The sequence below is a fragment of the Aphelocoma coerulescens genome, chromosome 9 (genome assembly GCF_041296385.1).
Source record: "Aphelocoma coerulescens isolate FSJ_1873_10779 chromosome 9, UR_Acoe_1.0, whole genome shotgun sequence".
NCBI lineage: Eukaryota > Metazoa > Chordata > Aves > Passeriformes > Corvidae > Aphelocoma > Aphelocoma coerulescens.
In genome coordinates, this window is record NC_091023.1 from 2,875,936 (window position 1) to 2,898,336 (window position 22,401).

General features: G+C 53.8%; 1 protein-coding gene across 5 annotated transcripts; it reads right to left on the reverse strand.

Moving 5' to 3' along the window:
* Nucleotides 1-229: 229 nt before the first annotated feature.
* Nucleotides 230-10,686, reverse strand: SENP2 (SUMO specific peptidase 2). 5 transcript variants are annotated; one of them, XM_069025100.1, is made up of 17 exons: nucleotides 10,545-10,686; nucleotides 8,697-8,749; nucleotides 7,901-8,031; nucleotides 7,615-7,681; nucleotides 6,859-6,937; nucleotides 6,107-6,236; nucleotides 5,852-5,946; nucleotides 5,348-5,436; nucleotides 4,684-4,741; nucleotides 3,570-3,633; nucleotides 3,076-3,219; nucleotides 2,782-2,913; nucleotides 2,228-2,431; nucleotides 2,047-2,126; nucleotides 1,298-1,382; nucleotides 957-1,052; nucleotides 230-448 (listed from the first exon to the last, which is right to left on the reverse strand). In XM_069025100.1, exons 1-17 carry the CDS (start codon nucleotides 10,670-10,672, stop codon nucleotides 371-373), a joined length of 1,713 nt encoding a protein of 570 aa, XP_068881201.1. In that variant the 5' UTR covers nucleotides 10,673-10,686; the 3' UTR covers nucleotides 230-370. The 5 variants fall into 5 exon arrangements, with proteins under 5 accessions (XP_068881201.1, XP_068881200.1, XP_068881203.1 ...); XM_069025099.1 differs by having other exon boundaries at nucleotides 5,852-5,955; XM_069025102.1 differs by lacking the exon at nucleotides 10,545-10,686 and adding an exon at nucleotides 10,360-10,516 and having other exon boundaries at nucleotides 5,852-5,955.
* Between the last annotated feature and the right edge of the window lie 11,715 nt (nucleotides 10,687-22,401).

The following is a 22,401-nucleotide window of genomic DNA, read 5'->3' on the forward strand; positions in this document are numbered from 1 at the left end:
AGTGGCTTTGGCTTTGTTTGTCCTTTGGAGAACCTGCCCTGAGGTTGTGGCAGATTGAACCAAGCAGTGAAAGCAGAGACAGATAAAGCCCCACTGCAGCTCTGCCAGGATCTTGTGGATCTTTGGGCCAGGAGCAGCTGAGGGATGTCTCCAGAGCCACCAGGAGAGGAGAGAGCCTCTGTTCTTCTTCAGATGGGGAGCAAGTTAAAAACCACACAGAGACAGCAAATCGGTTTTCAATTAAAAAATAAATTACTCTATTAACAAGTAACGCTCCCTTACAATAAGGCTCTTACATAAGTTAATATTTATCTTATCTTAACCTAACCAATAAGAAATAAATACTACTCTTTTAAAGAACAGTGTTTTTCTAACAGTGCATGTCTCCCAGCAGCTGCTGATGGATTATTTCCCACACCATCTTCCTGCGGAAATAAGGCATGTGCTCCTGAAAAGAAACGGGAAAAATCCATCACATAGGAAGCCAGAGGAGAAAGAGGCAGGAAATCTCCATTAACACCCAGGGAATTCTTGAAGGGGAAGCTGCTTTTGAGCACCTGCCATTTGGGTACGAGGTGGGTTTCACACGAGGGTGACACAACCACCCAGCAGAACCCCATTTCTTTACAGGGACTTTTATTAAAGATCACCACACTGGAAAATAACCAGTGGCTGAGTGGTCTGAGCTGATCCAAGGGGGAAGCCTATTTCTCCAAGAGACACAAAAGCCAGATATCCCAAACCACTGGCTGCAGCATCCTGGTGTTGGAATGAGATGTCTTTAAGGTCCATTCCAACCCAGACCACCCTGGGATTGCCATGATTGAGCATCTTGCCCAAGAAGCAGGCAGCAGACATGAGGAACAAACCCTCAGCCCCTGCCCCAGCTGCTGTGCAGCTTCCCTGGCTCCTGCATGCGTGTGGGAAAGGCTGGAGTTGTTGACACCTCCTCTCACCGGGGTGAAGATGATGGGTTTGTCTCTGGAGATGAAATCAGCAAATTTGCAAACAAAAACTCCACAGTCACTTCCATTACTTTGTTGAGGGATTTCCTGAGGAATACAAAAAGGATGGAGACCTTTTATGTGTCTTAAAAGAGCAGCAACGTGGTTGTAGCACACATTACCCACACCTACTCCTGAAAACCTACTTCCATAGTCCATTTACTGCTCCCAAACCCAAGGAATAGTCCCAGTTAACTGCACATCATCTCCCTCCTCTGCTTCCCTGGAAAGTGTTAACCCTCTGTGACGAGGAGTTCCAGCTCCCATCCCAAATCCAGGCACTGCTCCCATACCTCTGCACCCAGGCTGCGAAGGGTCCACTCGGAAGCAGTCAGTTCAATGTTTCTTTTTTCCTTGCTTTCCTCTTCCAGGTATTTTCTGTTGAAAACAACACACAATCACTTTTCACCTCCCAGATTTAGGAAAAAAAACAAATGAACCAAAAAAGCTGGTGAGGGGTGACAGGAAGATAAATGGCAGTGAAATGCCAGAAGATCCTCACGATTTAAGGAATGTGGAGGAAAAATCCCAACCTTAGAGACACAGTGAGAGGCTGAGTGGGGCTCCCCACGGCCCAGCACTGTTTAATATCTTTATCCATGATCCAGATGAGGGGATTGGGCACCCTCAGCACGTTCGTAGGTGACACCAAGCTGGGTGGGAGTGTGGAGGGCAGGAAGGCTCTGCAGAGGGATCTGCTCAGTGCTCTGGGCTGGTGACAAGGTGAGGATCAGTCACGGGTTGGACTCAGTGACCCTGCAGGGCTTTTCCAACCTCAGTGATTCTGGGATTTGTCCCTGTGGGGCTGCTCTCACCCTACAAAGCTGCTGGGTGAAGGGATTTTACTGACAAAGGCACGTGAGGATGTGCAGCACATGTGAAAACCTGCACCTCTGACACTCCGGGGGATTCAAAACACTGAGCAGAACCGAAGAGGTACAAAGTGAGGGGCACCACGTGACAGGGCAGAAACACTTTTCACGTGGGGAGGGGAAAAGGCCTCAAAAACAACCAAAAGGGATTAAAAAAAGCAGCTACTCACAAGACAGTTTTACAAATGTGGTCTCCTTTCTGTCCCAAGGAGTCGAAGTATTTGATGGCTTTCTCTCGGAGATCAACGACCTGGGGTTAAAAGGTGATTTAGGCAAAGCACAGCCAAAACATTAAAGGACTTTGCTTGCTAGTTTTGTTCTCCCCCTAAATAAAAAGCCAGTGTGACTCACCAGCAGTGTCCAGTGAATTCTGACGTGAACAGGCACCAAGATGACATCGTGCTTGAAGATATCCACACCTTTGGTCCATTTCTTTACTCCCTTGTGGCTTGTAGAGCTTAGCTTGGAATAAAAGAAGGTACTAAAAGCGTAGACTGCTGGATATCCTTCCTTCTTGCTTCTTTCCACCAGAAGATTCATGTAGAAATTCATGATCTGGAGCAGAGAGAGGCAAATTGAGATGTGAAATAAGATACTGAACCAAAAAGACAGCAACATGTCTTTGCTGGCCACCCTGGAGCTGAGAGGACTCCAGCTGGCAGCTTTTGCTCCCAGAATTTTACACTGGGTGCCCTGTGCTGTTGGGTAAAGCCCCCACACCCACTCCAGTAACCCAGACTGACTCCTGGGAGCTGCAGCAGCCAAGTGAAAGCTTCCAGAAACACCAGCCCACACAGCACCCAAAATAAGGAGTGTACAGCTATTTCTGGGCTCTGCAGTGCAGCTCCTGGAAGACTCCTGTGCCCAGGGAAGGGGGATTTCCCAGGAAGTGCAGGAGCACGTACGCTGTCGTTGAGCCAGCCCAGGGGCTGCAGGGTGCAGATGTCCTCACGGGTGACAGCGAGCTTGAAGGCCCTGCTCAGGACATCCTCGGGCTCACCACCATCAAAGGCAGCAGAGATCTCGCTCTCCATGGCCTGGAACAAAGGATTTCATGGGGAAGGGCTCATGGAACAGCACATGGAGCACACCAGCCCCTCAGAAGGCCTCCAAGTGCAGCTCCACTGCCAGAGCAAGGGGCGTTGCAGGCCTTTTTGCTGAACCAGCCACAGCACTGGCTTGCTGCTGAGCCCAGGTACCTCTGTCAGTGGAGCCAGGTCGTCTGCTGGCCTTTCTGGGCATGGCAGAGGCTCGCTGTCCACAAAAAAGAGGTCTTTGGACAGGACAGGTGTCACATGGAACTGGAATAACTTTCCTTGGGGGACTTCAGCTTCACGCTGGCCCTGCCAGACACAGGGACAGGGAGTCAGAGAGAAGCACGAGGAGGTTTGCTGGGGGACAGGGCAGAGAATCCTGCATAGAACTGGGAGGGTTTGGGTACACACACACCAGCAGCAAACCCCAAAGTCTGATTGGTGACTGCATTCCAACTGTGCCTGAGAGGCAGGACTTTCCTTGGGCTTGGACTAACATCCAGAACCCCAGCAAAGCCTCCCCACACAGGTAGCAAGCTGAGATCAAGGTAAGTATTTCTGATTTCCACACTTCCAGTTTTATTCTGGATCTCAATCCTGAGCAGAGAGGAGTTCTGTCTTCTTGAAAACAAAGTGAATAAAGACTAACTCAAGCTTACCACTGAAGCAGCTCGTTTCTCTCGTTTCCCCTGTCCACGAGAGTCTTCTGGTGGTGTGTAGTAGCTGTCAGGAGAGAAAGAGAGGTGAGCTGGACATCCACACTGCCCCATGAAATTCCCCAAAATTCACCTTCAGCCTAAGAAATGCTTGTCCAAGGCTGATTCTGACACGTGACAACACCTCAGTTTCCTTGCCCATTCCCAGATTGGGATAGATGAAGAGCTGGAAGCTTTGCAAACTTTCTTCCACCATCAGGTGCCAAACTCCTTTTGTTTCTCAGTTTTAATCTTTGGAAAACAGGGAAGCAACCAGCACTTCCTCTATCAGGTACTTTGTGATCTCCTGGTGACAAATCCCACTCCACACCAGTTATTTCCTCTCTTCCCTTGAGCTTCAGGAACAGGGACAATTTAACTCAGGACAAACACACAGCTCAATACAGTGCTCGTGTCTAAGGGGGAAAGAGAACAGGGACAAAATCACCCAAAACCAGACCTGCCACAACCAAACCTCTCTCTGCCCCATCTGCACTCTCTCCTCTCTCATCTGAGGGGAGGAAGAGGAGGGCACCAAGCTGCCACACCAAAATCCCTCCCTGGAGCCACAGCCAAAAGCCCCTTTCCATGCACAAGGAGCCTCCTGCACTCCCACTGTGCCACCACAGAGTCCATGGGCCCCTGATGAAGGAGCAATGCTCCTTTTTTGGTCTCCTACTCCAACCCAAGGCATCCTGCAAACCTCAGAAACTGCCTCAGTGCCCCCAGGCTTTACAAGCTCCCTCCTCCTTTTGTTGAGGATCCAGAGGAAATGCAAAGTGAGCTCGTTAATGGCGTGGCACAAAGACACTTGGGAGCAAAAATGGATTCTGCAAACCCAAGGACAAGTTGGTGTGGTCACCACTGTCACCCTTACTTCCTTCTCCCAAAAAACACCCAGCACATCCCACAGCAGCCCAGCTGTGACAGGGGAGCTGATTTGAGGGACAACAGGCCTTGAGCAATTCCTCAAAGCAGCTGCTCCTCTCGCCCAGCACTGAGACACTGAACAGGATTGGTCTTCTGGAGGCTGACAGAGCCAAAAGAAACAAGAGCCATGGTTACAAGAGACTCTCACCTGATCATGACACCTCTCTGAGGCAGCTGGGGGCTGAAAACATCCCCATGTTTGACACCTGCAGGGAAAAGCAGCAATGTGAGAACAAGGAGGTGACTTCCCGTTGCAGCAGCTGCACAGAGCTCTCGGTTTCTGGGTGACATCACAGACATTTCATCAGCATTTTCAACTTAGAAGCTCAAACTCTGGCACCTGCTCAGAAATCATTTCAATCCCCATATGATCATGTCATAAAGGCCAGGATATAAAAGAACCAGACGAGGGGATTGGGCACATTTAAGTAATGGACAGGGAAAAAAACCCACCCTGGGACAATATTAAACATATATGTAATTAGTTTACTTGGTTTGGCAGCTCTGCTGTCATGGAAATAGTCCTGTCTAGCATTAAAAAGGGATTAAAGTGCAGCTCTGAGGGTGCAGAGTCAACTATCCCCCTCCTCTGGTACAAAAAAAACCCAGGTAAAACAACCTTCTCCTGTGCAGTGGGGTCACAGCCAGCTACAAACTGCACTGCTACAGTCCCAGCTCTCAAATCCCATTTTAAACCAATTTTTCCCCTTCAATAAAACCCTCACAAACCCAGTTTAGCCAATAACTACTTGGAGGAAATGCCCTGTTTGGGCTGGACTTCCACCTACAGAGTGGAGCAGGGGGATACTCACTGGTCTTTTCTGGCACAGGTAGAGAGGCACCGCTGGATTTTCGTTCTTTCAGGGGACTCCCAGTCATCCCTGGTTCCTTGGTTTGAACTCTTTGGTGTAGCAGAAGAAAAGGACAGAGTTTGTACAGGGGATTTGTTACCAGTGCCCATCAATTCACCACAGAGGACAGGGCTATTTGTACACAACTGGCTGAATGAAAGCAGTAGAATATATAAAGTAAAATTAGGCTGTTTAATCCTTAACAGAACCGTGCTGTCACTGCTTCCATGACCAGATGCAAAGGGCATTTTGAAGAGTTTACATCCAGAAGTTTGGCCACCTTCAACCCAGGCACAGTGAACATACAAGAGTTAGATTTGCTGTCTCCACTATTCCCAAAGAGACTCAGTCATCACATTTGACTCTGTCCAGAACTCTGAGAATAGGACACATCAACTCTCCTGCCCTTCCACATACAACAAACCCACCACCAGAAAAGTTAAGGGTTATTTTGCTCATAATTACTTGTTGAGTCTTGCTAGGCGTGGAGAAGTAAGTCTTCCAGAATATCTTTCCTTGAACAGACTCAAGAGCTCTTTGTATTTCTTGTTTTCTGCTTGCTGAACATCCTTGCAGAAAGGAAGGGAAAAAAAAAAAATACTTTAGCAGGCATTCCCACCCCTTCCTTTTGTCTCAGCCTAACTGTGCAGGAACTCTGCAGCTGTTTCATCCCAAAACAATTCCCTTCTCCCCTCCCTTCTTCCCTTCTCCCCACTTCACCTCTTCAGCAGCACACAAGGGCCTCCTGGTGCTGCTGCCTCTGGGGAAGTTGGGAGCTGGCTCCTTAATGGGGGGCCTGGGAGTGACAGGACTCTCTGGAGCAGCTCGGATGTAGTTATTCCTGCTTGGGCTGAAAACATCAAAAGGCAGAAGAAATGGTATTCAGAGAACATTCAGAGCTCCTGATTCATTAATTAGGTTTGAATTAGCACTTCCTGATTGAAGGAGACACAGAAGGCTGCCCAGGACCGTGTCTGGGAGGGTTTTCCAACATCTCCATGGACAGACTCCACAACCTCTCTAGGTGACCTGGGGCAGTAGCTGAGCACCCTCAGAGGAAAAAAAAAAAAATGTGTTTCCCAGTGGAATTCTCTGGGGAAATAGGAATTCTCTGGGATTTTTTGTGGTTGTGGGTTTTTCTGGTCTCAGCCTCTTCCCAAGTTCAACACTTCCTCCTACCACAAGAGGGGAGAGTATTGACCTTGTTAATCTTCCTCTGATCTCCTGAGTCTATGAACTATCTGGATTTAAAGAGAATGTTTAAAATTGGTTACAGGCAAGAACACAGCTGCCTCTCCACAGCTGGAGAGCTCCCTCAGTATGGCTGCCTGGAGGAGTCCCAGAACACCCAGGAAAAATGCTGCTCTGTGGACACAAAAACAAATGCTGGGCAACGCAGGCAGTTCAAGGATGAAAGTGAAAGGCAAGAAACCCTTCAAAGGAGGAGTGAAAGGCAACAGAAGGATTTTTACCTCAGGTATGGAACTCTCTTGCAAAGAGAGGATGGTGTTTCCTCAGTCAAGCACAGCGTGGTGTCACAAGGCATTTTGTCTAGGGGAAAAGAGCACAAGCAGTCAGCAACTGGTCAAGAAAAAAAAAGGAGTTCTACGAGTTTAAAGAGCTTCACCAAAGATAAATTACTTTAATTTTATCCCTCACGTCCTAATATTATTTGTGTTATGTTGCTTCAGGATATTTTCATATTGGCAACTACAGAATGTCACCTGCCCAAGCCTAATAAAAAAGGGTTCTGAGGCTCTACTACCTAAAATCAGCACTTATAACAATTTCCTTCTGGCAAGCTGGAAGTGGGACACACTAGAACTGCACCCAAGGCAGTTAATATCTGGGATCCACAACCATGTGAGCATCCTGGGATAAATCCCAGGACATGCTGAGTTGGAAGGGACCCGCAGGGATCATCCAGTCCAACTCCTGGCCCTCCACAGACACGCCAGCAATCGCAGCCTCTGCATCCCTGAGAGCAGTGCCCAAATGCTCCTGGAGCTCTGGCAGCCTTGGGGCCGTGCCCATTCCCAGGGGAGCCTGTTCCCAGCCCTGGCTCCGGGCAATACCAGGATGCAGGGAAGAAACAGAGCTCACCCTCCACTACTCCTGGATGCTACCCAGATATTTTGCCTCCAGCAACCAGCCCCCAGCCTGGGCAGAGCTGCCCAGACACAGCAGCAGGAGAAAGGAATGAGTGAAGGACTTGCTGTCAGCCTTACCAGGTTGTGTTATAGCCTCATCCTCTGAAGATGCTACAAACAAAGAGTCAGAAGAAATGTGCACAACCTGAAATAAAAACAAGCACCAGAATGAGCACAACCTGAACGTGAATCCAAGCAAACACCTCACCTTCCTGAAAGTCAGTCAGCTCTGTCTTGACATGGTTTTGCTGGGGTTGCAGCAGAAGGTAGGGGGACTGATGGCACCACTTCTGTAATACAGGCTCTCACACATGCAGGGACTGTGGCAGCTGATCCCCGAGCTCCCCACAAAATCCTTGCTCACCTCATCTTCAGACTCGGAGAAGGAGAAGTCATCGCTCTCTTTGGTCTCCTGGCTTTTTCTCGTTGCCTCAGGTGGCAACTTGGCAGCCACAGAAACCTCTTTGGGCTCCTCGTTAGCCCCAGAGACACATTCTGGAAAAACCACACCACCAGGCCATAAAGAACGGGACTGGAAACAGGAACTGGGATTTCTGCTCGCACCAAAGCCCAGCTCCTCCATCCCATGTGGAGCAGGTAACTCATTCCAACAACACAGCAACAGCCCAGCAGCACCCCCCACCCCATCACTGGGGAGGCTGTTCCCAAGTAGGGATTAGGAAGCTCCACATTCCCCATGGAACAGCAACAGCCTTGATTTAAACTGCTCTTTGTGCTGCTCAGTGCCAGAGAGACCTGGGATATCCTGTGCCCTGCCCCAGCCAGGAGTTATCCTTGGTGTAAATACACGGCCCTCCTAGGACAGGAAAAGTTGTTCGCTGCTTCCCTTCCTCTCTTCATCTGACACTTGGGTTTTAGACTCACAGAATCATTAAGGCTGGAAAAACCCCATAAGGCCATCGAGTCCAACTGTTCCCACAGCACTGCCAAGGCCACCATTGACCCCAAGTGCCACATCCATGAACACTGGCACACATCATCAACAGGCCCAGGCTCCAGGAGACCCCCTCCAGCCACAAGAACGGCTCAAAAATCCTCAGTTCCAGCAGCAATTCAGAAGTACAAACTCCAGAGTTACCCAAGGCACCCCAAACCCAAGGAAAAGCAGGCACATTAACCCTCTCTGCGAGGGGCCATACCTGTTTTCTGCTTCTTTGCAGGAATCTCAGGATCTTCCACACATGACAGAACGCTGAGGGAAGAACAGACAGAACAACATTTTGCAACCACAGTTCAGCTCCCAGGGGCTGACTCCCCTCCACACGACCCAGACTTCCAAAAGTGGCTTCCCTATTTCCCTGGGATCATCTCCCAGAGAGTTAATCATCCCACTAAAGCAGACCAGGCCTCTTTATCTCCTTCTGTTAATGCTTCCTCATGTTTGATGCTTGTTCCTATCACCAAAAAATTCTTTAATATGCAATACTTTCCTCCAGGAAAGAAGCACTCCAGAGGTCACCAAGCCACCCAAGTTCATGCCACTACACTGAGTTGCAGAGGAAAGTTTAAGCGGAGCAGGAAACGAAAGGTGGGAAAGCCAGTTCTGTTTCCACCCACTCCATAGCTTCCTGCTGAGTCAGCGCTCAGGAACAACTCCTTGAAACAAATACCAGCCTAATCCTTTCTCAGAAGCCTAAACACAAGTATTTTATCAGTTGATACCATCATTAAGTCCGGTAAAAACTTCTCCTTCAGGAACAGAGCACAAAGAACATTCCTATTCTTTTTTTTTTTTTCCCCCCCAAGAGTTAACTCCTTCTGAGCTGCTCCTCAGTGAAAACTGCTTGTGCAACACGTGGCTCTTTCCAGAGACCTTCCCTTGTCTCCTTCACTCTGGAATGGGACACTGAGCAAAGCCTCCTGGAGCAAGTTCCTCCCGGAGGGAGCAGCCACACTCCCCAGCCCACAGGATGCAATCCATACATTCCAAGAAGCAGGCAGGGAGATGGTTCGGTCATTGTCACCGGGGGCAAAGAGGTTAATGCCTAGGAAGGCATCCTTCTTCCATCTACTTCACATCCCATGGCTTCCCTCCATCCAACACATCCCTATGGGTGTATATACCCTTCCCTGCTCCTCCAACACACTCGCTCCAAATCCCCACCCCTTTTCTCCTTTTCAAGCCCCCACCATGCAGGTGGGAAGGGAAGGAGGAGCCAATGGATTTATTGGGAACACCTGGGACCCACAACCACCTCAGCATCGGGAATTTATCAGGAGTATCTGGGACTCACAACCACCTCAACGTCGGGGATTTATCAGGAGTATCTGGGACCCACAATCACCTCTGCACCAGGGTCTGTCCACAGACTTACTGGGACTATCTGAGACTCACATACACGTGAGCACATGCGATTTACTGGGAGTATCTGGGACCCACAACCACCTCAACATCGGGAATTTATCAGGAATATCTGGGACCCACAACCACCTCAGCATGGGGAATTTATCAGGAGTATCTGGGACCCACAACCACCTCAGCATGGGGAATTTATCAGGAGTATCTGGGACCCACAACCACCTCAGCATGGGGAATTTATCACAAGTATCTGGGACCCACAATCACCTCTGCACCAGGGTCTGTCCACAGACTTACTGGGACTATCTGAGACTCACATACACGTGAGCACATGCGATTTACTGGGAGTATCTGGGACCCACAACCACCTCAACATCGGGAATTTATCAGGAGTATCTGGGACCCACAACCACCTCAGCATCGGGAATTTATCAGGAGTATCTGGGACCCACAGTCACCTCAACATCGGGGATTTAGCAAGAGTATCTAGGACTCAAAATCACCTCTGCATCTGCGGACAGACTTACGCGGAACATCTGGGACCCACACCCACGTGAACACCTGGGATTTATCAGGAATCTCTGGGACCCACACGGGGGAGCCGCGGGGGCGTGCGGACGCCGGCCGGGCCGAGCGCAGGGGCAGCAGAGGCGGGGCGCAGGCCGGAAGCGCGGCGGGAAGGGCTGACCTGGGGGGCGGCTTCTTGCGGAGCGAGGGGTCCGGGCGTGGGGCCGGGGCGAGGGCCGGGGCCGGGGCCGGGGCCTGGCGGGCGGCGTCGCGGAGGGCGCGGAGGACGGCGAGCAGCCATTGGTACATGGACCGCGCGCACTTCCGGCGCCAGGCCCCGCCCCGCGCCGCCAGCGGCGGCCACGCCCCCGCAGACCCCGCCCCGCCCCGCAGACCCCGCCCCGCCCCGCAGACCCCGCCCCGGCTCACAGGCCACGCCCCCTGTGCCACAGGCCCCGCCCCCCCGCGCCCGTTGGCTGGAGCGATGCGCGCGTGCGTTTGCCAACACTCCGAGGCCAAAATTTGGGCTATTTCTGCCCGTTCTGCCCCTATCCCGCCCCGTTTCTTTTCCCGCCCCACCCCAAGCCGGCACTGCGAGCGCTACCACGGCTGGGTCAGGGGTTTTGCCCTCTCCGAGAGTTAGGGGCTTTCCCTACTCCAGGAATTAGTCGCCGGGCTCTGGTGGAGACCTGGCGTGGGGAACTCGCCGGGGGTCCCTGCGAGGTGCTGGGATTTGCTGGGCATTCCCCGAGGCCCAGGACCTGGCGTGGGGAACTCGCCGGGGGTCCCTGCGAGGTGCTGGGATTTGCTGGGCATTCCCCGAGGCCCAGGACCTGGCGTGGGGAACTCGCCGGGGGTCCCTGCGAGGTGCTGGGATTTGCTGGGAATTCCCCGAGACTCAGGACGAGACTCAGGACCTGGCGTGGGGAACTCGCCGAGGGTCCCTGCGAGGTGCTGGGATTTGCTGGACATTCCCCGAGGCTCAGGACCTGGCGTGGGGAACTCGCCGGGGGTCCCTGCGAGGTGCTGGGATTTGCTGGACATTCCCCGAGGCTCAGGACCTGGCGTGGGGAACTCGCCGGGGGTCCCTGCGAGGTGATGGGATTTGCTGGGCATTCCCCGAGGCTCAGGTGCTTTCCCGGGGCTCGGGGGGGCAGAACCCCCCCGCATCCCAGGAAAAGCAGGGACTGCCCCCTGTGTCTCCCCCGCCTCCCTCTCCCTGCCCCCCGATGCGGAATCCCCCCCCCGGCTCTCACCGAGCCACGCTCGGCTCACGGCGGCGCTTTCCGCTTCTGAACATCGCGCTCGCCTGCTGCTGTCGCTACGGAACCGCGCCGGAACCGCGACTGAGCCGCAACCGAGCCGCGACCAAACCGCGACTGAGCCGCAACCGAACCGCGACCAAACCGCGACTGAGCCTCAACCGAACCGCGACTGAGCCGCAACCGAACCGCGGCCGAACCGCGACCGAGCGCGGCCGCGAGCCGAGGCTTCCAGCGCGAGGTGCGCGCGGTGCCGCGGGGCTCGGCCCGTCCTCGCTCCCTGGAGCCCCGGGAGCGGCCGCGCGCCCCGCTGGGCGCTGCCCGCTCCGGCCCCGCTGGTAAATGTGTTGCACATCCCTCAGAAGTCACGCAGAAGGGATTTTTTGGGTGCGCGGGAGCAACTCAAGGGGCCCAAGCCAGTTCAGGGGTCCTGTGGCCGCCTAAAGTAACAAATTTCCCGGGAATATGTAGCTTTTTCCTGATAAATTGGCATCTCCTGGCTAATAAATGCATGTAGCAACTTGAGCCCGGAGTGCACGTAAAGGTGGAGTTATCCCTCGAGCATCCCGTGCTGGAATAAAGTGATGCCTGCTCCTTAATACTGCATTGGTGTTCAGGAGTTTTATTCCCGAATTTCGGTGACAAAAGGGGTTTTTAATGCTTTTCCTGTTGTTTCTCAGCTGCTCTCTCCAGGCTGGCTCCAGCATTTTCCACAGGAGAGAACAGGATTTTTAAAGAGAGGAAAGCAGGGAGGAAAATAGGCAGATTAAAGTGCATTGGGGCAGCTTTCCCAACAGGAGGTCCCGCAGGGAATCTAAGGGGTGGTGAGGTCCGGATTAATAAAAACGACCTTCCTGTATATTTTGGGAGTTTAATTCCCAGGCTTCAGGCCTCAAGGAAGGAGCCTGAGCATGGATGCAGAGCCCAGCAGAGGGCACGGCAGCCCCACGCAGGACCTGCAGAGCCTCCTGTCAGTCCTTCCCTCATCCTCCTGGGACAGGGGAAGGAGAAGGATTTTAGGGCTGTTAAATGATTTTTAACGCCTGTGATTGGATTTTCGTGAGCTGGGGACGTGTCCGCGGGGTGGGAGTCATCACTGCACATCCAAATCCCTGTAACCTGTGCAGCTGGAAGAGTTTATCCCAAACACAGGATAACTAACACGGAATTACATGAGCTGGTTCTGTTTTCCGTGGGGTTGATACACAGACTACCACGATCTCTCAAACAGCAATACCCAAATACACGAATAAATTACAGTTTAATTAAAATAATGCCACCAGACTGAGCAAACTTTCTTCTTGTGCTGCTTTCCATGCAGCAAAAGTTTCCCTTTTTTTCCCGAAAAGCACAACAACGAGTGTCTGTGTGTTGTAACTCCTGCCATGTCTTCCCAGAGCAGTTTGACGTCGGCTGCGTTTCCCAATCCCTGTATTTCTACAGCTGCTGGTTCCCTCCATGACTTCACCCTTGCTCTGCCCCTGAGCATCTTGCTCAGAGCACTGACGTGTTGTGACTCAAAGTGAGGACATTTGATGCACCCAAAATCCAGACTCCAGCTCCTGGCTGTTCCTGGCTAAACAGACCTGGATCACATCTGTCCCATCTCCGACCCCAGGGAGAGATTTTCCATCAATAATCATTAATTATGGCTCATTATTTCTGCATTGCTCAAAGTGTCTCTGCCTTTAGTGTAGCTTCCATGTGACAGCAGTGGGGTTCCAGTACCTGGTGTTTCAAAATATTGGGATAACAAGGTAATTCCAGTGAGGTGTTAATTTGGGAAATGATGGGTGATTTTAGAGATATAACAGCAAATAGGCTTAATCTGTCATTTAAATCCCTTTATTTTACCTGAATGCAGGATGCCAGGTGGAAGAGCTCTGCCTGCAGGGCAGGTGGTTAACCTGGATGGAGGGAAGGGGAGGGTGAGGAAAAGAAGGGAAGGGGAAGAAAAGCAAAGGAAGGGATGGGAATGCATGGGATGGGAAGGTAAAAGAGAAGAAAAGGAGGAAAAGGAAGTGATGGGGAGGCAAAGCAAGGGATGGGAAGTGAAGGCATGGAAAGGGAAAACAAGGCAAAGAAAGGCAGGGGGTGGGGAGGAATAGGAAGGCAAAGTAAAGGAAGGCAAGGCAGGACAGAGGGCACCTGAAGCAGCCTGGGTAGGTCTCCCAACCCCATTCTGAGGACAGGATGGGAAGTTCCACCTGCCCTAATATTTCCCCACCTCCCACTCCAGGCCCTCCCAGCCAGGAGATGAGCCCATGGTGGGGAGAAGATGCCCAGGATGCCCCTGATGCCAGAGGTCTCCTGGAAGAGCCTGAAGGCATCTCCACTCTGAACTTGGGAGCCCTTGGGAATTCTGCTGGTGTGAAGACAGAGGCCTCCAGCCTGCCCAGTGTTTGGGCTGGGTGACAGCAATGGCCCTCCTGACACCAGGTCTCCTGAACCCCCTGCTCCAGGGGTTTATCCCTGACCCTCTTCAGTGTGAATAAGGAATTATCCTTGACCACTTCCTTCCAGATCCACCACTCCTTATCCTGTTTCACCAGCAGCTGCTGGATCCCTGGACCCTCAGGTCCCTCGGCAGTGTGCGGTGATCATCTCCCTCGGGATGGCTTCTCCAGTGACTTCAGATGAGAGTTACCAAGCCAGAAGCCTCAGAGCACTTGGAAAAGCCCTGGAAAGGGAAGGTGCTGGCTTCTGGGAAAGGGCTGCACACTCAAAACAACCCTGGCAGTGTTCGAAGAATGCTGAAGCCATCCACATTAAAGCCAGTGTTTACTGGGACAAAACCAACTCCTGAAGGCTGCATCCATGTCCCAGCCATGAGCTGGCTGCTGGAAGGTCCTGGACTGCTGCTGCTCTGGCTGGTGATGAGTAGGGGAAAGAGAGGAGGAGCACAAGGAACTGCTTGCAGGAATGATGTGATGTACTGAGATGCAAACCCTCGATCCCACAAGCCATGATCCCGCATCTGTATCCCACAGAGCATCCCCACAGCTCTGGGGAGCTCTGGGAAAGCTTGGGCTGCAGGAGGGGAGCTGGGGTGAGATTTTGGGGCAGGCAGCTCCACTCGTGCCTGAGTATGGGCTGCACTTTGGGATAAGGAACAGGTTGCCTGGGGAGCTTGTGGCTGCCCCATCCCTGGAAGTGTCCAAGGTCAGGTTGGACGGGGCTTGGAGCAACCTGGGCTAGTGGAAGGTGGGCGGGACTGGATGAGCTTTAAGGTCCCTTCCCACCCAAACCATTCCATGATTCTGTCATCTCAAGCACAGTCTTTCCTTTAACTCTCACCTTCACCAGGTGATTTATTTCCTTATCAGTCCCTCCACTGCTCTTCCAGAAACCATCCATGAATGCAAGCCAGAGCATCCTGCTGGGACAAGCCACTGGCAGCTGGATTTGGAGCAGAAGTGGACAAACCACATGTACCAGGTGAGGTCCAGTTCCTCTTTCTGTGGTGTGGTTTGCAGGAAGATGAGACAGGAGCCTTTCTACAGCCCCCGACCCTTTCAGAGGGAGGGTATTTCCAGCTCACGACAATTTCTGAGCCCTCTCATTTCTCACCCTGCAGGGACAGGACAACATCCCCCAGAAGAGGCTGCCCAGAGCCCCTTCCAGCCTGGCCTTGGACACTTCCAGGGATAGCAGTTCCCTGCTGCCTTTCTCATGGCCCCTACAAAATCTGTAAACCACAATGTCACTGTCAGACAGCAAAGCTGGGGCTTCTTCTGGGTTGGGACATGGGACTGGAGAGGATGGGAGTGTTCCTGCTCTCTCAGGGCAGGATGGGAGCTAACAGGTATCGACACAGCGTGCTGAGCACCGCTCTGAGCCCGGGGGTCTCGGGGCTGGAGCTGGAGCAGAGGCTCTCTCTGCTCCCATGGGCTCGGATCCAGCACTCGGTTGATTCAGAGCGACCCTGCCTGACTCAGCCAGGAGCAAGCCTGAGTCTTTCCAAAGGAAAACTAGCATTAAACTCTGCCACAAGGCTCTGGCGACCATATGGAGCTGGGAGAGGGGCGGGGGCCAGCCCTGACCTTTATTGTAGGGAGGGCAGCGCCGCTGACCCTCTCCCTGCCCCCCAGGGTGGCTGTTCCCAGGCCGTTCAGGTTGTTCCACAGGGCTCTCTGCTAAATAAGACAATTAAATCCTTGAGCCCAGGTTTTAGTGTTTCCATGTGCAGCCAAGTATCTTAATCTGGGCTGTTTGGGGAATTTTTATCCCGTGGATCCCTTGGTATGCCTGGAATGTTTGCTTTTCCTACTGTGTGCGTGTGTTTGAGGCACTCCTGTAAAAACAAGAGCTTCCTGCCTGCCTTGTAAATCTTTCCTTGATTGGCAGAGTGGCCTTTGGTGATTAATCAAGGGGCACGACTGAGCTGACACCCTCCAGGAGCTCACTCCTTGCAAATCCCCGGCACGGCAGTGGGAGACCTGGGAGGGGACCCCGGGAGCTGGCTGCTCTCCAGAGCCACGTGGTGACATTGGTTTTCGGTAAGAGCCTGGGAGAGGAAGGACTAAACGGAAATTCCAGAGGGCTAAGGAAATGCTCCAGAGGGCTGGGACTTCGGAGGCATTTTCTATTGTATCATCAGGCTGAAACATGCGGCTCTGCTGGGGGGATCTGCTCGGTGGCCAGCCAGACCTTCCCACCTTGGCTGGGGTGGGAAGGAGGAGAATTGTCCCAACCAAACCTTCCCACCTTGGCTGGGCTGGGAAGGAGGAGAATTGTCCCAACCAAACCTTCCCACCTTGGCTGGGCTGGGAAGGAGGAGAATTGTCCCAACCAAACCTTCCCACCTTGGCTGGGTCAGGAAGGAGGAGAATTGTCCCAACCAAACCTTCCCACCTTGGCTGGGCTGGGAAGGAGGAGAATTGTCCTAACCAAACCTTCCTACCTTGGCTGGGCTGGGAAAGAGGAGAATTGTCCCAACCAAACCTTCCCACCTTGGCTGGGGTGGGAAGGAGGAACTTTATTCCAACCAGACCTTCCCACCTTGGCTGGGCTGGGAAGGAGGAGAATTGTCCCAACCAAACCTTCCCACCTTGGCTGGGCTGGGAAGGAGGAACTTTATTCCAACCAAACCTTCCCACCTTGGCTGGGCCAGGAAGGAGGAGATTTGTCCCAACCAAACCTTCCCACCTTGGCTGGGCTGGGAAGGAGGAGAATTGTCCTAACCAAACCTTCCTACCTTGGCTGGGCTGGGAAAGAGGAGAATTGTCCCAACCAAACCTTCCCACCTTGGCTGGGGTGGGAAGGAGGAACTTTATTCCAACCAGACCTTCCCACCTTGGCTGGGCTGGGAAGGAGGAGAATTGTCCCAACCAAACCTTCCCACCTTGGCTGGGCTGGGAAGGAGGAACTTTATTCCAACCAAACCTTCCCACCTTGGCTGGGCCAGGAAGGAGGAGATTTGTCCCAACCAAACCTTCCCATCTTGGCTGGGCCAGGAAGGAGGAGAACTGTCCCAACCAAACCTCCCCACCTTGGCTGGGCCAGGAAGGAGGAGAACTGTCCCAACCAGACCTTCCCACCTTGGCTGGGCTGGGAAGGAGGAACTTTATTACAATCAAACCTTCCCACCTTGGCTGGGCTGGGAAGGAGGAGAATTGTCCCAACCAAACCTTCCCACCTTCGCTGGGCTGGGAAGGAGGAACTTTATTCTAACCAAACCTTCCCATCTTGTCTGGGCCTGAAAGGAGGAGATTTGTCCCGTGGGAGCCTGGTGGAAACTTGCCATGGGAGAGTTCAGCACTTGGCATTTTAGAGGAAATTGTGAGATTTAGCAGGAACTTTTTTACAATGAAGGTGTTAAAACACTGGCACAGGGTGCCCAGAGAGTCTGTGGCTGCCCCATCCCTGGAAGTGCTCCAGGCCAGGCTGGACAGGGCTTGGAACAACCTGGGCTAGTGGAAGGTGTCCCTGCCCGTAGCAGAGAATTGGACTGGGTGACCTTTAGAGGTCCCTTCCAACCCAAACCACCCTGTGATTTGCAAGTTCTGGTCTTCCCACTTTTTCTCTTGGCTTTTGCCCACTATTAGAGGCAGGACCTGTGCTGTGTGCCAGGCAGGGCCAGGGCCAGGGCTAGGATGAGGAGCTCCAGGAACAGAGCACTGTGAGCAGGCAGCTGAGCCATGGGAGGCAGGACAGGTAGGAAGGACCACAAAAAGATGATCTTTAAGGTCCCTTCCAAGCCTCCCAACCCATTCTGGGATTCTGGGAAAGAGCATTTCAGCCACGCACAGCGGTGACAGTGTGGTCAGAGCCCTGCAGCCTCTCCCTGCTCTTGGACAAACTCCTCCCAAGGCCCTGCCCATTTGTCCCGTTGGATATCAGAGGTGCTGATGATGGGTCCCCCTGGAGCCCGTTTCTCCACACCTGCGGGTTCATCCCTGCTCCATCTTTCCCAGGCAGTGTTGGGTTTGGAGGTGCTGCTCCACCCTCCACCTGTACACCCATCTGTGCTCCCTCCATGCACCTGCTGGAGGATGCTCTTCGCTGTCCCCTCTCCACACCTGTCCCCAGGCCACTCCAGCCTCTCTCCCAACCATCATCAACAGCAGAAGCTCAAAAACTCATGGCAAGAGGGTCCATGGGTGTTTTCCAGGCATTTTGTGTCCCCAAGCAATGATCCCTGGGGCCATCCAGCCCTGTTAGCTGTGACCATCCCGGTGACACCCTCACTGCCACGGTGCCAGGGGATGTTCAGTGCCATCAAGGTCACCTCCCTGTCTGGCACGTTGTCCCCTCATGTTCTTCCCACCACAGATCCCAGCATGGCTCTGGTGTTCGGATGCAGCTGGCAATGATCCCAGAGGTGACACAGGGCTGCTCTGTCCCACTCTGTCCCACTCTGCGTGGCCTCCTGCTCACCTCTAATTCATCACCACGGAGTGGCTGCACGTCCCCAGCACTGGTATCAGCCAAAGTGAGCAGGCAGCAAGGGGGTGAAGCAGCAAGATAGTGACAATTCCTGCTGTCTTTGGGATCCTGGGATGAAGAACAACCCCTGCCCAGTGCTGTCCTTCCCCTTTCTTATTTCACTCAGCCCATCCCTGCACTGGGGACAACCTGCCTTTAAAGTGTCATCACTGGGCACTGGAGTGAACAGCTCTTTTCTCTCTCCTCAACCTCTCCTGCTCTTCCAGTTCACTTATTCTGTGTTAGGGAACACAAGGCCGAGCTGATTCTGCCCTGGCTGCATCCCTGGTAGGTTTTCCTCATAGCCAGGAGGATGTGAAATTCCTTAGGGATCCAGAGGTGTGTGCTGATTTTCATCCCTGCAGAGCAATGGGGACCGGAGTGTCTGGCGTCCCTCTGCCCCTCTGGGTTCTGCCCCCTCCTTCTGCAAGTGGTGGCTCCAAATTAGGGTGCAGATCCCACACATGGGCCTGGGGAGGGGGCACGGACCCATCCATCCACCTGGATGTGCTCCAAAGTCAAGTGGGCAAATGTGGCCAGCGAGGAGGTGCTGCTGGTGGCCACCTGCCTGTGACACTAGTCCAGTGTCTCTGTGTCACCCCACACTCCCACCAAGCTCTGGGGCAGGGGATGGAGCCTCCCCCATCCTGGAGCCACTGGAGGTTCCCTGCTAGGTGGGCAGGAAATCACACCCAGCACTTTGAATTTCTCAGGAAAAAGAGAAAATTCCTCAAAGGTGGCAAAACAGCAGAGAGGGGCTTTGCTATGGAAATGCGGAGCCGTGTCCCCTGGGGCTGGTGGCTCCTGGGATCTCGCTGGGCTCCACCTTTGTGTCTGCTGGCATCTCCTTGGCAGCTCCCTGAACAGGGTCCCACTGGTGCTGGCAGGTCAGGAACAGGGAAATAAATGAAAGCAGAAAAGGACAGTTTAACATCCAGGAATGGGAATGACTCAGGGGGATTAAAATGCAGGGAGGATGAGAAAGAGGAGGGTCCTGGCCGTGTTTTCAGTCACATTTTTCCCCTCACAAAATTCCTAAGAAGGGGCTTTGTGAAGGTGCCTGTGGCATCACCTCCCTGAGTGTTTGATCGAAGAAGAACTGTGGCAGAAGTTCCTGGGAGTGGGGATGTGAGCATCACCAGGAGCATCCCAATCCCACCCATGCCCTCCCCACTCACCCTGAGGAGTGTTCCCTGTTGGAATTTTGGGACTGGAATTCACCCTGTTGCACAGCAGCACCCCAGGCTCTGTGGGAACACATTCCCAGGGCGGGATCAGACCTGGGACACCCCAAAATGATGCAGATTTCAGAGAGAGGACAGGGAAGATGAGCTGGCCTCAGGCCTGGCAGCTCATGGAGGTGTCTCCAGGAGGATGGGATCCCTCTGGCTGGGATGCTGCCTTGGCTCCCTGCCCATGGGGATGCAGTTCCCTTTGGGAGCAGCCTGTGGAATCCTGGCACTGGGAAATGGCACTTGTGTGATTCCTGGCACTCCAACTCTCCTTCCCACCTGGTTGCTCTTTGAATCCAGAGTTTGGGACAGAAGCAGGTACGTGGAGGGAGCTTTAACATTGCCATGGAGAGGTTCGAGGGGTTCATTATGGTCATGGGACACTGTCACTGGGGCTCACTGGTCACGGGACGCTGTCACCACTGTCACCATCACCCCGGGAGATGTGCTGAGGCTGCAAACCTCCTCCCCATCCCAGGCACCTTCCTCTGCCCACAATGCCCCAGTTTTCCAGGCTCAGCACGGCTGAGGGCTGAGGCATTTTGGGAGCCTGAAGACAGCCGAGGTGATCTCATCCCACGAGTATTTTCTTGGCTCACTCTCCTCGCTCCAACGCCTCGGCGATAAGGCTGGGCTGAGGTCAGTGGGAGGGTTTGGCATTGCGGAGCCGTGTGTCACCCCACGGAGCCTGGGACACGGCACCTGCACTTCCCTGGCTCCAGCCACATCCCTGGGTCCCTGCCCCATCCTCCAGGATGCTCCACTTGGGCAGAGGGTCCGTGCAGGCAGCCAAAGGTGCTGCCACCACTCCCCATGGGTCCGGCTCCTATTTCACCTTCTCCTGGGGAAAATGAAAAGGTTGAGGCTTTTCTTGCCTCCAGCATTAGAAAGAAGGAGAGGAAACTCTTCAGATCACTTTCCAAAGGGGTGTTATCAGCCCAGGAGGGGTTTCCTGCTGCCAGAAATAGAGTAGTGTTAAGATAGGAAGGGAAGCAGGATGACACAGGCATAGATAAGGCCGGGGGCATGAGCCAGGAGAGGAACCCTCGCTGCTGGGGGAGCTGGGCTGGCTCCCCTGGAGCTCAGCTGGGAGCCCCATCCACCTGGGAAAGAGCAGGGCAGAGCCACAGCTGGGTCCTTTTGGAGGTGCTGCTGCTGGGCTTGGTATGCTGGAGTGGTGCATCATCTATCCATCCATCCATCCATCCATCCATCCATCCATCCATCCATCCATCCATCCATCCATCCCTGTGGTGCTGGGCCTGGGCCAGTGTTTCCAGACTCTGCATGTGCCTGGGGACACAGGGACCAGTGCTGTGCTCTCATCTCCTCCCTACACAAAACTAGACCCTCACTGGGGCTTCAGGACCGGTGCCAATTCCCACATTTCAACCTCCATCCATGAGGATTTGAGTTGTCACTGGGAAAACTGGGCTGGAAAACCTGTTTCTTGAGCTTCCAGGCACTCCTCTTCCTCCAAGCACTGACTCCATCTCTCTGCATTTTCTTTCCATGCTCCCCTGCCCTTTAGTCTGGTACCTGCTGCACATTGGAGATTTACTTTTCCCCCATTTTTTTGGAGATAACCCAGAGGGAGCGAGCTGTGCTTGCAGCCCCGTGCCTGCTATTGCACCCCGGGTGCACCAGAGCGTGATGGAGCAGCAAAACAAGGAGATGAGGCTGGAGACCCCCGTGTCCCCCTCCCCAGATCAGCCTCCCGGCTCTGTGCCAGTCAGAAGATGCCGAGTTCCCTCAAAAGAATGGGAGCTTAATGTCCCGGAGCTAATAAGCAATTTTCCCCTGCACCTGCCTCTCCCCGCCGCCTCCCCTCCGGCCATCTGCCGTCTCGGGGCCTCTGGACTCTGCACCGACAGCCTGGGGCGCCCGGGGCCGAGACGGGGCTGGTGTTTCACTGCTTTGGGGCTGGGGGTGCTCAAAGTCCCCCCAGAGATGAGCCGGGGTGCTTTGAGGGGGGAGTTTGGTCCCTGATGGCTTCCTCCATCCCCGTCAACCCCCCCAGGGAGGTGGGTGGCAGAGCCCAAGAGGGGAAACAGAGGCTGGGAGAGCAGCGGGGAACACCCAGAGGTGCCAAGCCAGACGCGAGCTGGCAGGAATTACTGCATCCACAGGGAGCTGGCATCCCCAGCCAGGGGGATGCGAGGGTGGAGGACACAAGGAGGTGATGCAAGAGGGAGGAATTCGAGGAGAGGGATGTGAAGAGGGGATGCAAGGAGGGGGAAGGTGAGGAGGGGGGATGCAAGGAGGGGGATGTGAGGATGGGAAATACGAAGAGGGGGACATAAGGAGGGGGATGTGAGGAGGGGGATGTGAGGATGGGAAACACGGGGAGGAATGTGAGATGGGGAATGAGAGGATAGGGGTGTGAGGAGGGGGATGTGAATAGGGGGATGTGAGAAGGAGGATGTAAGGAGAGGGACACGAGGAGGGGGGATGCGAAGAAGGGGAATGTAAGGAGGGGGATGCGAGAAGGGGGGCCCGCGGGGGCAGAGCAGATGGGGCCGGCAGGCTCGGGGTTGCCCCGGCCCCGCAGACAAAGGCTGGGGCAGATTTACGGCCCGGGACAGCTGGCGGGCAGAGCCGCCCCCCCGCCCGCAGC